This window comes from Schistocerca americana, chromosome 2 (genome assembly GCF_021461395.2).
Source record: "Schistocerca americana isolate TAMUIC-IGC-003095 chromosome 2, iqSchAmer2.1, whole genome shotgun sequence".
NCBI classification, from domain to species: domain Eukaryota; kingdom Metazoa; phylum Arthropoda; class Insecta; order Orthoptera; family Acrididae; genus Schistocerca; species Schistocerca americana.
In genome coordinates this window covers 229,875,612-229,891,186 of record NC_060120.1, presented here as the reverse complement: position 1 = coordinate 229,891,186, position 15,575 = coordinate 229,875,612, and the positions used below count along the sequence as shown (strand labels likewise).

Sequence of the window (15,575 nt, the reverse complement as noted above, 5' to 3'; positions counted from 1 at the left end):
TTGGTGATGTGACGATTACGCTCTCCTTCCGCGTGTTATCAGGTGCGTATTTGCGTCCTCTCTTCCAGAAGCTGCAGTCCAATATTATTTACAATACGAAGCCCATCAGTTTCGTTACGGAATGCGACATATTTCGTGGCATTGTGTTACATTTTAACACAGTCAATCATCACCCAACTTACCGCTGTCCTATAGAGATCTCTGCGCCTATCGTCACCACAACAGGAAAAATAATGGTAACATGCGCGGAATCAGGTATAGTGAAAGTTTACACAAATCTTCTAATTCAAACCCGATCAGATCATTTAAACTCCCGCTGTAGCTCTTGTAGTACTGGGTGTATCAAAAAGAATCATCCGATATGGCACGTCTATACTTCTAAATCTAATAAAAATATGCAACGAATTTTCTTATTTGATGAACGGGAAACTCAAAAAGTTTTTTTCATATCTTTTCATAGATGTTCAATATGCTCCCCCCCCCCCCCCCCCCCTTGAGATGCACAGTATATATCAATGCGGTATTCAAATTGTTCCCACACTACGGTGAGAATGAGTTACAGCTTCACAGCTGCTGTAATGCGATATCCAAGTTCATTCATTGTTGTTGGTAACGGAGACATAAACAGAGTATTTTAAAAGTTCTCACAAGAAATAATCACATCCAGTCAGGTCCAGTGACCTTGGATGCCAGTAATGTAAGGCTGAATCATTTTGTCCAATTCGAGGGATCCATTGTTCAGTAACCCTTTGATTTAAACATTCCCGCACTTCCAGATGCCAGTGTGGCGGTGTCCCATCCTGTTGGTAAATGAAGTCGTTCGAATCAGTCTCCAACTGTGGGAAAAGAAAGTTCTCAAGCATATCGAGGTATCTGCTTTCTTTAACGGTGTTCTTGGCAAAGAAAAATGGACCATACACCTTCCGTGAAACTACACAAAACACATTAAATTTTGGAGAGTTCCTCTCATGTTTTACAACTTCATGTTGTCGTACTGTACCCCTTATTCTCACATTATGATGGTTCACCTTTCCTTTTAATTGGAATGTTGCCTCGTCACCAAGCACTAAGCGTGGAAGAAAACTATCTTCCTCCATCTTGCCAAGAACGAAATTACAGAAATCGACACGTTGTTGTTTGTCACCTTCACGAAGAGCTTGTAGTAGCTGAATTTTGTACGGTTTCATGTGTAAACGTCGACGCAACACACGCCAGATGGACATTAATGGCATGTTGACGTGCCGAGGTGCACGGCGAACGGATTTCTGCGGAGTCCTTGTGAAACTATGGCCGATGCGTTCGATGTCTGTGACAGACACTCGGGGACGGCCTGTCGATTTGCCTTTACACGAACAAGCCGTTTCTCTGAATTGTTCATGCCATCGTCTAATGCTCTGTGTTGTAGGACGATCCACACCATACCTGGTACGAAAGTGACGCTGAACAGTTATTACTAACCCACATTGCGCAGAACGTAGAGCACAAAACGCTTTCTGCTGTCCCGACACCATTTTTACTAGAACTGATGTGGGTGCACACTACTGCTACCTAGCTGGAACCACGTAAAACTCGGGAGTTTGCTCTTTCCAACAGTATGTTGTTCACGCACATATTTCAAATAACTTGATTTTTTTTTAATCGGGTGATTCTTTTTGATACACCCTGTATTATGCGTACATCTTTGTTGTTCATATATGTCAAAGTATATAAATGTGTCGAAATATATAGATAAACTCTCAAAATTTTACTGTCCTATAGAATTCGCTGTATGTAAGGAGCACACCCTGCCATAGCAGGGAAAACAAGCGAATCAGCGGAAAAATGTTCCTGTCGGAACACCAAAGAGGCGAATACATTCCTCTTTGATAGACTCTTACAGAAAAGCTGCCTCAGTCCTCATTTCGCCCTTACTCACCAAAAAATTTTGGCATGCAAACATATTCGCCCTTTTTTGCGTTGAAAGAGAGTAGCAGACAGACAGTGACGGTGGAAGAGAGAGGAGGCATTGTCAGTGGAAGAGAAAGAAATAGGAATCAGCGATGATGGAAGAAAAAAGTTGCAATGAAAGAGAAAGAGAGATGGATGAAGATAATCGCAGTGGTAGCTGAAGAAAGAGGGGCTATTGATGGTCAGTGGGGGGCAGTGCAGTAAGAGAGAAAGAGAAGTGGATGAAGATAGAAGCAGTGGGGGGAAAAGAGAGAGGAGACAGTGGAAATGTAAAATATATATGAGTTGAAGCCATACATAGGCCTAGGGTATGAACCTTCCCAGACCAGCGAACTTTAACACATATGTACGAGGACTGGAACTTAAATGAAACTGCAATTAAATCAATACCATTAGCTGCTGACAGGCGTTGATATACATCAACGGGGACAGTTGAAAACATGTGCCCTGACCAGGACTCGAACGCGGGATCTCCTGCTTACATGGCAGACGCTCTATTCATCTGAGCCACCAAGGGCACAGAGGATAGTGCGACTGCAGGGATTTATCGCCGGCACGCTCCCTGTGAGACCCACATTCTCAACTTATAATCCACACACTACATTCGTAGTGCCCCTGCCATTATACCCATTACTCGTGGCAGACAATCCACCGAATCCCGTAAGAGTTCAGGCAAATCGTGTGCATCCGCACTGAAGAAGATCATCAGCCGATTAGCCTTAAACGTTATGAAGATGGCAACTGTTCTTTCGGATATGTCTGAAAGAACAGATGCCATCTTCATATGGAACTTAAATAGTGGCAACTATTTATTCACAACCGTTAGAAAAGGGTTACATGTTTGCACCTGTTACTGTCCTTCAAAGTAGTCGCCAGCGTTGTGTAGAATCCGTTGCCAACGACGTGGGAGGTGTAGTCTACCGTTAGCAGAGCCTGTTCTGTTGATGGTGCTAATGGAGCGGTCTACTGCCTGTTGAATCTCTGGAACTGTTCTGAAGCGAATGCCACGAAGTGGTTCCTTCAGCTTCGGAATCAAATCAAAGCCGCAAGGACTTAAGTCTGGGGAGTGTGGAGGATGGTACAGTACTTCCCATCCGGCCGGTGCGGCCCAGTGGTTCTAGGCGCTTCAGTCTGGAACCGCACGGTCGCAGGTTCGAACACCGCCTCGGGCATGGATGTGTGTGATGTCCTTAGGTTAGTTAGGTTTAAGTAGTTCTAAGTTCTAGGGGACTGATGACCTCAGATATTAAGTCCCATAGTGCTCAGAGCCATTTGAACCATTTGAACAGTACTTCCCAGTCCCATCGAACGAACAGAGCAGCCCGCGCATTGTCGTGCAAAATGATGCGTAGGTTGCGCAAAAAGTGTTGCCGCTTCTTTCGCAAAGCTGGTAGCAGATTATGCTCCAAAAGCGAACAGTAATACTGTGCATTGACGGTCTGCCGTGGAGGAATGTAATGCATTAGGATAACACCATAACAGTCGTACACGAGAATCACCGCAAGTTTCACTATACTGGGGCTGTGCTGCACTTTTCGCGGCGACCCATAATGACGCCATATGTTGGATTGGCGTTTCAGTTTTGGCTCGTACGATGTGGCCCATTTCTCATCCAGTGTTACGATACGGCGTAAGAAAGCCTCTCTTTCGCGCTCATAGTGCTCCAAGTGCGTTTGAACAGCGTCGTAACGCATCCATTTCTGCATTTTCGTCAAGTCATGCGGAACCCATCGTGATGCAATTTTTCGCATGCCCAGGCGTTCCTTCAGGATGCGAAGTACAGTCGTATACGCTAATCTGGTTTCGTGGGCGAGCTCACGAATCGTACGGCGTCGATCACTGTCCACTAACGCGGCAACAGCATCCAGTTCTTCTTCAGAGACGCTAGGACGACCTGCCCGATGCATGTCTGCCAGTTTGCCGACCTTCGTTGAAGGGTTTTACCCAACGTGCTACTATTCTGTAGGGCAATGCCGATTCCCCGCACGCCTCTTGAAGACCTTGATGACACTGTTGTGCTGTACGACCTCTGGCTCATTCAATCATGATCCCACTCCGTTGTTCCTGTTTCGAAAACATAGTGACACCATTACGTTAGACCGCTCGCTCACAAGTGACTGTGTTTCCCTTGATTGTGCTCACGCCGGTGACGTGGGACGGACGAGTGCATTTGCTCGGAGGTAAGGTAGGTATGTCAACAACGTGTGCTATCAGCGACAATAGTTGATTCCATTGCACAGTGTCTCCACAACACTGTTGCCACTATTTAAGTTCCAACCTACGTATAAGGGAGGGCGCACTTTGTTCCGAAATTTGAACACGTGAATATAGGAAAAAAGAAAAATACAGGGTGTACATGAAGTCTGGGAACACTTTCAAATAATTATTGCACAATAACTAAACATTGTACTGATGTCATACATAATGCATTTTGAAGAGAAACTCTGAAAGTTTTTTTTTCTTCAAACATTCGATATGCGAACCATGCATGACACGGCAGATGTCAATACGGTAATCGAACTCTTGCCATACCCTTCCCAGCATGGCATCGTCGACTGTGGCAGTCGCTTCCCGTGTTCTCTCCCAGAGCTCTGCTACATCACGTGGTAGAGGCAGTATATATACCAAATCTTTAATGTGTCCGCACAGAAAAAAGTCACACGGAGTGAGATCTGATGATGGGGGACGCCAGTTCATGAAACAGCTGTCCCCTTCTGTAGCATGACTGCCATGTTTGCGACTAGCGCTGACTATCGGCAAATTACCAAACTACGCTGTGGTGGTATACACGAAAAAAAAAAAAAAAAAAACTTTCAGGGTTTCTCTTCAAAATGACGTATTTATGATATCTGTACAATGTTTGGTTCTTGTGCAATAAATAATTGGAAGTGTTCTCGGACTTTATGTACACCCTGTATGTTGGACTTCCCAGAATTTTTGAGCTGCCAAGGTATGGTGCAGACAGTGTCAGTGGGAAAAGAAAGACATAACGAGTCAGTGTATGTGAGAGTGGGCACAGTGGCAGTGGGATTTGCTGTAAAAGAATTGGAGAAAAAGGAGACAATGGGAAAGAGACATATACTGACGGAAAAAAATCGCAGTGCCGAGAAGGAGGTGTGTAACACTAACGAAAGTTAGCACTCGTGTTTCTATATCTCAGAGATTATGTGTATTTAAATTTCAAGTCATTCTCATAAGAGTGGCGCTAGTAACGCCACTATGAGGATGCAAATCGGGTTGTTTTAAATGCTCACTGTAACGGTCGTGAGCGTTAGTTACCTTTGAGATTGGACATGGTGAGATGATGTTCGTCAAGAATGCCTTTAAGGAGACAAACGCGCGATTGTCAACACTGCACTGAGTTTGAACGAGTTTGTGTAATAGGGCTACGAGAAGCTGGATGTTCCTTCTGCGATATTGCACAAAGACTTGGCAGGAATGTAGCCACTGTACACGATTACTGGCAGAAGTGGTCACGAGAATATACGGTCGCAGGAAGACTGGTCGCCTGGCGGCCACGTGGCATTACCGAGAGGGACGAACATAGTGTTCGGCCTAGGGCTCTGGCGCATCATACTACATGTGCAGCAGGAATCTGAGCAGCCGTTGGTACCACAGTGACAGAACGAACTGTTACAAATCAGCTACTTCAAGGACAGTTCCGAGCCAGATGCCCTGCAGCGTGCATTCCACTGGCCGCAAATCATCGCCATTTGCTTCAGTGGTGTCAAGCGAGAGCTCATTTGAGGGAAGAGTAGATCTGTTGTGTTTTCTGATGAAAAGCTGGTTCTGCCTCGATGCCAGTGACGGCCGTGTGTTGATTAGAAAGAGACTAGTTGAGCGCCTGCAACCAACCTGTCTGCGGCTTAGATACACTGGAGCAACACCTGGAGTTATGGTCTGAGGTCCGATTTCGTATGACAGCAGGAGCACTCTCCTTGTTATCCCACAAACCCTTACTGCAAATCTGTACGTCAGTCTAGTGATTCGACCTGTTGCACTGCCATTCATGAACAGCATTCCAGGGAGTGTTTTCCAACTGGATAACGCTCGCCTACATACCGCTGTTGTAACGCAAGATGCTCTACAGAGTATTGATATGTGACCTGCTCGATCACCAGATCTGTCTCCAATCGAGCACATACGCAACATCATCAGATGATAACTCCAGCGTCATCCATAAACAGCATTATCCATCTCTGTATTGACCGGCTAAATGCAATAGGCACGGAACTCCACTCCGCAAACTGCCATACAGCACCTGTATAACAAATTAACGCACGTTTGCAACTCCAGCGTCATCCATAAACAGCATTAACCGTCCCTGTATCGATCAACCAAGTGCACCAGGCATGGGACATCACCCCACAAACTCACATACAGCACCGGTACAACCCAATGCATGCATGTTTGCATTCAACATTCTGTCGGTTACACTAGTTATTAATGTACCAGCATTCCACATTTGCAATGGCTTATCTCGCACTTACATTAACCTGTGATAAATGATGTTAATCACTTACATATGTTACCTAGACATATGTATTCCCGAAATTTCATTACTCTACATTAATTATTTTTTGGTGTTGCTATTTTTTTCAGTCGATGTATGTAGACTGTGGCAAAGAGAGGGAGATGCTGAGTATGAAGGCTTAACTACAAAGAGGGACTGGGTAAAAGGATTTAGAATGCTCTTTGTTAAAAGAGTGCGAATATGTCCACATGGTCAAAGTTTTTTGCCAGGAAGGCGGAATGAGGAATGAACCACATTTTCTGTCAGAGTGTTTTAATGAACTTTTCACCATTTTGTGTGTCCGACAGGAGCATTTTTCCGCAGCTGATCACATTTAACTCAGCCAGCCTACATATCACTCACAGTGCCTTTTTGCTTGATCAGAGAAACCAAGAAGCTCATTTGGGCTGAGAATGTACTGATGAACGTTGGAAAGTGAATCGAAAGACGACTCTTGATTTCTAGTTCGCGATGGTCCTAAGATGCTGAAGCCACCAGATTAGAGCCTCCACTCCTGAATACAAGGTCAGGTTCCTTAAAAGTGCGTCATCATTTGTCCTAGAGTACAATGCTGTTTTGAAAAAAAAATCTAATAATGTAAAAGGCTGGTGCTATGGTGTTCATTTACTTCTCAGAAATGCACATACTACTAACATAACGTACTCACTGACATTAATCTCCATAATGAGATTTTCATTCTGCAGCGGAGTGTGCGCTGATATGAAACTTCCTGGCAGATTAAAACTGTGTGCCGGACCGAGACTCGAACTCGGGACCTTTGCCTTTCGCGGGCAAGTGCTCTACCAACTGAGCTACCCAAGCACGACTCACGCCCCGTCCTCACGGCTTTACTTCTGCCAGTACCTCGTCTCCTACCTTCCAAACTTTCCAGAAGCTCTCCTGCGAACGTTGTGAGTCGTGCTTGGATAGCTCAGTAGGTAGAGGACTTGCCCGCGAAAGGCAAAGTTCCCGAGTTCGAGTCTCGGTCCGGCACACAGTTTTAATCTGCCAGGAAGTTTCATTAATCTCCATGTTTTCTAGGCTCAATGAGTGAGCCATTACATTTAGAACAGGGATGGCCAACCCGCAGGCCATGGGCCGCATGTAGCCCACTAAGTATCAGTGCAGCTCAAGAAGTGAGCATCTACAGGGTTATTACAAATGATTGAAGCGATTTCACAGCTCTGCAATAACTTTTATTATTTGAGATATTTTCACAATGCTTTGCACACACATACAAAAACTCAAAAAGTTTTTTTAGGCATTCACAAATGTTCGATATGTGCCCCTTCAGTGATTCGGCAGACATCAAGCCGATAATCAAGTTCCTCCCACACTCGGCGCAGCATGTCCCCATCAATGAGTTCGAAAGCATCATTGATGCGAGCTCGCAGTTCTGGCACGTTTCTTGGTAGAGGAGGTTTAAACACTGAATCTTTCACATAACCCCACAGAAAGAAATCGCATGTGGTTAAGTCGGGAGAGCGTGGAGGCCATGACATGAATTGTTGATCATGATCTCCACCACGACTGATCCATCGGTTTTCCAATCTCCTGTTTAAGAAATGCTTCTGCTTTAGCCTTTTCCGTAAGATTTTCCAAACCGTCGGCTGTGGTACGTTTAGCTCCCTGCTTGCTGTATTCGTCGGCTTCCGCAGCTACGCGTGAAACTTGCCCGCACACGTTCAACCGTTTCTTCACTCACTGCAGGCCGACCCGTTGATTTCCCCTTACAGAGGCATCCAGAAGCTTTAAACTGCGCATACCATCGCCGAATGGAGTTAGCAGTTGGTGGATCTTTGTTGAACTTCGTCCTGAAGTGTCGTTGCACTGTTATGACTGACTGATGTGAGTGCATTTCAAGCACGACATACGCTTTCTCGGCTCCTGTCGCCATTTTATCTCACTGCGCTCTCGAGCGCTCTGGCGGCAGAAACCTGAAGTGCGGCTTCAGCCGAACAAAACTTTATGAGTTTTTCTACGTGTCTGTAGTGTGTCGTGACCATATGTCAATGAATGGAACTACAGTGAATTTATGAAATCGCTTCAATCATTTGTAATAGCCCTGTATTAACCTTTCGGTAAGAAATATATAAAATCCACAAAATTCCACTTATGAAAAGTGATGATAAATTGAATATTTTGAATTTGGAACTCCGTCACACGTCGCTATTCTCTCATTGGGACATCCCTCTCTCTCTCTCTCTCTCTCTCTCTGTCTCTCTCTCTCTCTCCCTACCTCCTTTTTCCCTCCTCAGTGCCCAAATTTTTTTTCTTCCGGTGTCGCCCAGGTAAGCCAAAATGTTGGACGACTGTGATTTAGAGCATGTCCTATATTTTGGCCATATACCTTACGTCATCTTCTCACTGAATTACCAAACTAAAGCTACTGCATTCGTTCTGTCTTTTTACATCCGTGGACAGCGTCACTGCACATGGGGCCGCAGATACACAAAGTGCCAGAGACGTTTGGCAGCAAAGAAGTATGCATAAACTGAATCTGTGGTTAAACGATCACACAGTTTTAGAATATCGACATATCATTAGGAGCTGCAGTGCTTTCTTCAATAAAGTAGTAAAAATGTCTCCAGAGTGCAGCTACAGTATTTTTTTTAAGTAAAACTCGCAAATACATCTGTAAAGTTCGGCTCCTATAATTGTGCCATGGCATCTCTTGCATAGCGGACGAAAACAAATGGCTTGCTCAGCAGGAAAATGTTTCCGTGGTCTCATGCAAGAAGCCTTGAAAAGCAGCAAGCTGTGTGGCTGGTCTCTTTCATTCATCATTGATAAATAATTTGACCGTAAACGAGCTGACTTAGATGAGGTCTGATAATATAAATTTTGATATGGATTAATACAGTGGTTGTATGCACTGATGTCATTTCTTCTTTTTAACATTTTCTAATTTAACATGCTACTGGCTGTTTCAATGGCTTTTATGAGGGAGCTTCAGCATTGAGATGCACTGAGGGTACGGGACAGGAGAGTTGCAACAGTGCGGTACCAAAGTTGACCCCCTTCGGGATGAGGGAGTGCGGCCTTTGTAGAACTGCTAGTGGGAGGGAGGGGTGCGGGAAATCGACAGATATAAGCTAGCCTTGCTTTGTCTTGGGGAAAATGGCCTCGGTTAGCATCATACTGGCACCCAGTCCATTGCGCAGTTTATTGCACGTATCCACTTTGGACAATCAAGCTGAAAGCACTTGTTCTGGACGATGGAACTCTGCCTGGCAAGAGATGAGCGTTTGGGCCATACTAAGAAATGTATAATAAGCTGATAAACATCTATCGGGTGACAAAAAAGCATGGAAAAACAACTTTGGCATATTACAGGTTTAGAGAGAGGAAGTCTTACACAAAGTTTTATAGCTGTGATGCAAGGCTAGCTGCTGCTTCAGTGGGCACTGATTATTGAAACTGATGTGACATCAGGAGGACGTAACACAATTTACGAAGTTTCAAGCAAAAGTGGGGAGATGTAATGTTGCTTCTGTAGATGGAAAATACGCTATATATACGTTCTGTGCTGCTGAGTTACTGGACAATATAGTGGCAGGGGTTTTGAGCTGCTGAACAGAAGGGAAGCATCATTTTGTATTCATTATAGATTTCTGTATTTATGAAAAGGGCGTTCATCTACAGGCTTGTAACCTGGGTCGAAAGACTAGTGGGTTCCATTATTATGTTTGTTTGATAAAGGGGATAAATCAAGATGCTTGTATTATATTTTATAAAAGTAATAATTTTGGATTTATTGCTTTTAAAGATTCTTGTCTCAACATTCTCTGTCTCTGATTATCAGAAACTATGTTATGGAAGTTAAAGATTAAAAACTGTTTTTTAAAAAAAGGTTTTGCTGCAGCAGTTCAATTTTTAGTAGGTTTATCCTGTTAATAATTCTTATGTTAATCTTCAGTCATTACATTACACTAAATATGCTGTTTGTACTCGAGGTCTCTATAAAAGCAATTTGCCCTTGTGTTATGTACTCAATCAATTGACTCTGTGAATAATTGTTTTAGACCCCAACTCCCTGCTTCCTTATCAAGTTAAAAGTGGATTGGAAAACATTTGTATGCAAATGTGCAATTGAGCAACTTCACACTGTCATTATATTCACGTGGAGATGTCTGTGTAAATTTGAAATAGTTCTCAATACACGATGACAAGAATCCTTGAATTTCCATTCAAGTATTGCCATTAGACTGACTGTTTTTCTCCTTGATTTTTTCTATTAAAAAGCAACATGTCATTCGATTATTTCGAGAGTTTTGCTAAAGAAAGTTCGTTGTATGCATATGTGGAGCCATGACCAGTGGAGAAGAAGGCCAACTGAGAAATCAAGACTCCTTTATAAGACACAGGTAAAGCAAACTTCTAGATGGTGAATTAGGTAACTTGCAGTCACATTGGGTCTTCTCTTTACAAATTGGTTAAGATAGCCCTCCTAATGCAACAATTTGGTAAGAACATCTTGCGGTATCAGCATGTCGGACGCAGTAATGCATCATGACAGGAGCATTTCTTATCTCATGCTAATTTATTTATTAGTTATGCAGGGGTATGAACTGCTGTAACACTGTGAGAAGTCCATTATCTTCTTAAAAGTGATCCTCAAATGAATAAAACTATTACTCTTATTGTATTAATACGCTAATGACACAAATTTCGAACATCCTAAACTCAAATCCATCTGTTCAGATCCATTAGTTAAACTGTGAGTGGAAGAGTTTTTAGAAGGTGTCTTGATGTGGAATTGCTGTTTTGTCCACAGATGCATTGTCGAGTTTCAAGACTAGCGATAAGAGTTGAAATAATCACATATTTCTGTGTTGCATTTAAGGAAGGTATTGGTGGTTCATGATTGTATAACGTTGGAGAGGACAGACCAAAATTTCATGGACTTGAGATGAACACAGGACTAGAAAGGAAGCTGAAAACAGAAATCAAGTCAGAGGGTTTAGAGTTTCCGATAAGGATTGAATACTATCATTTCGATGGAAATATAGCTGATACTGATAAGAGAAGAAAGATTAAGATACAAAATTCTGTAAACGATTAAATTAGTAGAGACAGAGATCAAATTCAAACAGGATGAGAGTGGGAAAAGGAATCCACGTGTCCTTTACATAGAATTCTGTCTGGAATTAGTCTTGCTCAGTTTAGAGGAACCTTGGGAAATCTAAATTTGGATTGTCAGAAGACGATTTGAAGCGGAAGAGGGTTTGAGGCGCATTCCTACCAATGTGTGTCCAGCACCGCAACACCCTCGTCATCCTATATGCTAACATTGGCAAGGATATGATTGGTTGGACATAGGCTTTTTAGGTGTAGAGTATGTTGAAGGCGTGTGTGACACATCTGGTTTTAGGAATGCGTGGTTTTTCTGTTGAACAGCTACTCAGCAGGAGGGGAGGGGAGCAGAGGATATGTGTTGTCAACTATTCAATTTCTTTCTTCTGCTCCCATTATCGATAGCGCCAACAATCTGCAATAACAGTCATCTGCTGTGAGCTGTTTGACGCCAAATCACTCTAAATGAGAGCAACTTGTTCAAGAACAAAAGGATACCTGATGAAAGTGTATAACTTTACTCGTCAGTGGAAAGTATACAAACAAAAGCAATTGCATATATTAACATTATCACAATAAAGAGAACCAAAAGCCAGTGAACTGCATTGGACGTATTTACAAATGGTACTACTTATCGAAGACTTTGGACTGAATGACATTAGTGCTACTGTTGTAGTTGCTTGATGGTGATAAAATAAATGGACTTTGTCAAGCGTGCATTAAATAAAGGGCAACGGGAACTGTAGGTAGGACTGAGCACAATATTTTTATAGATGAAAGTGGTAAAAATCGCAATAGGTGCATAACTTTAATAGTGCACTTTATTTGGATTTACCGCTAACATGCATTCCATTAGCCTCATTATTCCTCATTCATTGAGAAAGGGCTGAAATTTGTATTCTTTATATGGCATACAACAGTTCTACATCTATATTTGCAAAGCACTGTAAAGTCAGTGTATTTTTCCAATTTCCTTGAGAGTATATGCTTAATGTATATAAGCTCATTAAAAGATTACATCTGCTGTAACGTTGTATATGTGTTCTAAAATGTATAACACGAGAACCAAAGAGGTATATAATCGTACGTACCATGGAGGTAAAAATAAGAGGAGTTGTCATGACGTCACAAACTTGAAGCCGACCCAAGTCAAGATCCGCCATGTTAGCTACCCCAAAACATTCGCTTCTGGTAGTTTGATTTCGTGTAGTCGTGAAGTGTTTTGATAAAAAAATGCCGGCTTGCGTCGCTTACTGGTGTACTAATCGGTCTGATTGTAGTCTAAAGTTTAAACAAATCACATTTCATCCCTAAGTGGACTTATTTAATCGCTATTTTCTTATATATACTTGAAATTCTGATGCACTGTGAAGTAATACAGTATGGTTTTATTTCTGTGATTTGACTTTAGATTTCCTATCAGTCCAATGCGAAGAACTCTCTGGAGGTGAGCAATACACTTGGTTTTCATTGTTTGGTTATTCCCAAGTAACTGAAAAGTCCTGGCAATAAATATCCTGAAAATGTAGACTAATGTTTTAAAATGCGATAATTTAATATAAAAGTAGTGTAACTTCATGTAGTTAATTATATCTTCAGTAAAATCTGTGGAACACATGTTACAGTGGTTAAATTATGAGTACTTAAAGGTTTACATATTTGTTAAAGCAAAGTTCTCTATCAATGTCCAGGCTACTTTGATCATTATATTAATCACTGTGTTGTCGTGTTAACCTGTAAATTGCTGTTATTTGCCACACTGAATGTCACTTGGTAGGTACAATTTAAAAACAAAGTAGATGTGTAAACTACGATGGGCCTGACAATCTTAAATTCCGTTCTTTTCCTTCGTAATTTAACGAACCTTCCACTTTGTTGACATGACAGCTGGCTTGTTTATATCGTCCCTGCATACATCTATGGGACACCAAAGGAAATAAGGCAAGTTTCTTGCAAACCTGAACATTTGAAAATGCAACGAATACAAATCGGTGCCTGCAAACTATCAATCATTGTTTTGGAGTTCTGGCTTTATCAATTATCGGCACACACACAATGAAAGTGAACAGAAATGTATTATGAAAGCACGCTTTTCACAGCACATACTTCTCTTCTCGGTTATTCGTTGTATAAACAAAAAGGAATTACAGTACTGAGGCCAGAAGCTTCATATTTTGGTGTCGTAGTACTGCATCGAATATGCATTTAAGATCAGAAAAACGATTGAAGTTGCGTTCCTTATGCTGTGTTGTTCACTAAAACAGTGTAACATTTACTATATAAAATAAATATCGCGTGCACACGACCGAAATGACGAACACGAAAGAATTGTAAACACTCGTCTGCTAATGTTTTGGGGAATCCAAGATGGCGGCAGGCCCCACCCACTGGCTTCAAAACAACGTACAGCGTAAAGTCTGTAGCGCCATCTCCCCTTATTCTACCTCCATGGTACGTACACACAAGTGTTCCCTGTATAAAATTCACTGATTCATGCGAGTGACGAAGTCATGGATTCTTACCTCCATGGACGAAGTACTTTGCGCATGTAACTACTGTTCATCTTTGCTCAACGAGTTAACTCGTTGTCTTTGCTACGGCTATTCTGCATTTCCGCCAGAATTGTTTATGGCGGGAAGCCGGGAAGTGTTCGAAGTGTTGACGTTACTCATGAAATATGCAGATACCAGTGAAAATGTGAGTTTCTTATTATGGAGAATGCGGCATGGTTTCCTATGTTCAAATTGAAAACGTTTTATATTTAAATAAAACGAATGATCAGTATTTGAAATGAGTAGCATACAAGTTGTATAGGACATCTATGTTGATGTCGCATTGTGTACGTTTACAATGTACGTAAATATTTTTCCCGGCAAAATTTACTATTGGGTCACCCTGTGCAGTCTCCCATGAGGTAATAACGTTACCATTTTAGGATTTAATCATATTTGGTGCATGTCTTAATGTCAACTTGATTTTTGCTGGAATCTTTATATACCTGGTAGCAAACTTATGTGCAAAGAAGAATATCCTGACTGACGCTATTCGTTAGCAAAGACTAACATGAAAATACTATTTACGCATACCATCCATATTCAAGACTGCCGCGAATTGGTAAATAAAAACCATGTGTATTCCTTGAAAACGTGTTAAAATGTTTGTGGTTGACCTGTAGGTCAGATCTGTAACCAGAAGAGGGCTGAAAATGGTTATGTCATTTTTATTAGGGTGAAGTGGGGTATGTGTAACCACGTTTTGGCATAGTTCAACTTCGACACCAAATTGCCAACTTGTTATTGAAGATATGATTTTGACATTTCTCATGCGTAAAGTTTGACTTACTGACTTTTAAACAGTACACATTTTGTTTTTGAAAATAAAATTATATGGTCAAATAATTGTTTTCAGAATTTTGTGTTGTGAGGTTACACTTGCCCCATGGTTCGGGGCAAGTGTAACCCCGCATTGTTGTACCCATACAGAATATTGTAAAAGAGACTTGGGGTAAGTGACCTGATTACCCAATTTTTACTGAATTTGAGGATTTTTAAATTATTTTAATATCTTACATTTTACTCAAAATATGAACTTTTTTGCACACGCCTCTTTGTGTATTATGAAATACACAGAAAATGTTAGCTAAACTAAAAAATAAGTGTTAGACTAAACCATAAAACACCGAAACAGAATGCATCGTAGATATTTTTTTTTTTGTTTTAGGCCAGTGATTTATTAGTTTAAATTCTACAAAAGTAATATTTTTTTCTTTAGTAGGCAATTTAACAAAATATTTAGTCTCAAGAGAAAAGAAAAATTCACTTTATAAGTTCACTTTCTATTATTTTTCATGGTAATTGAACGAAAGTTGGCAATTTGTGTTTAATGCTAAACTGCCCTAATTCAACTTATTATATTCACACTTGTTGTTGTTGTGGTCTTCAGTCCTGAGACTGGTTTGATGCAGCTCTCCATGCTACTCTATTCTGTGCAAGCTTCTTCATCTCCCAGTACCTACTGCAACCTACATCCTTCTGAATCT

General features: G+C 41.6%; 1 protein-coding gene across 2 annotated transcripts in view; it reads left to right on the top strand.

The window, feature by feature from the left end:
* Nucleotides 1–14,124: 14,124 nt before the first annotated feature.
* The window catches only part of LOC124596445 (chromosome transmission fidelity protein 8 homolog), a 47,527-nt gene continuing 46,076 nt past the window's right edge, over nucleotides 14,125–15,575 (top strand). Inside the window, exon 1 of one of the 2 annotated variants that reach the window (XM_047135579.1) lies at nucleotides 14,125–14,233. In XM_047135579.1, coding sequence (XP_046991535.1) covers nucleotides 14,214–14,233 — 20 coding nt within the window. In that variant the 5' untranslated portion in view covers nucleotides 14,125–14,213. Of the gene's footprint in view, nucleotides 14,234–14,327; nucleotides 14,451–15,575 lie in introns of those variants that run through there. The other variant, XM_047135580.1, reaches the window with a different exon arrangement.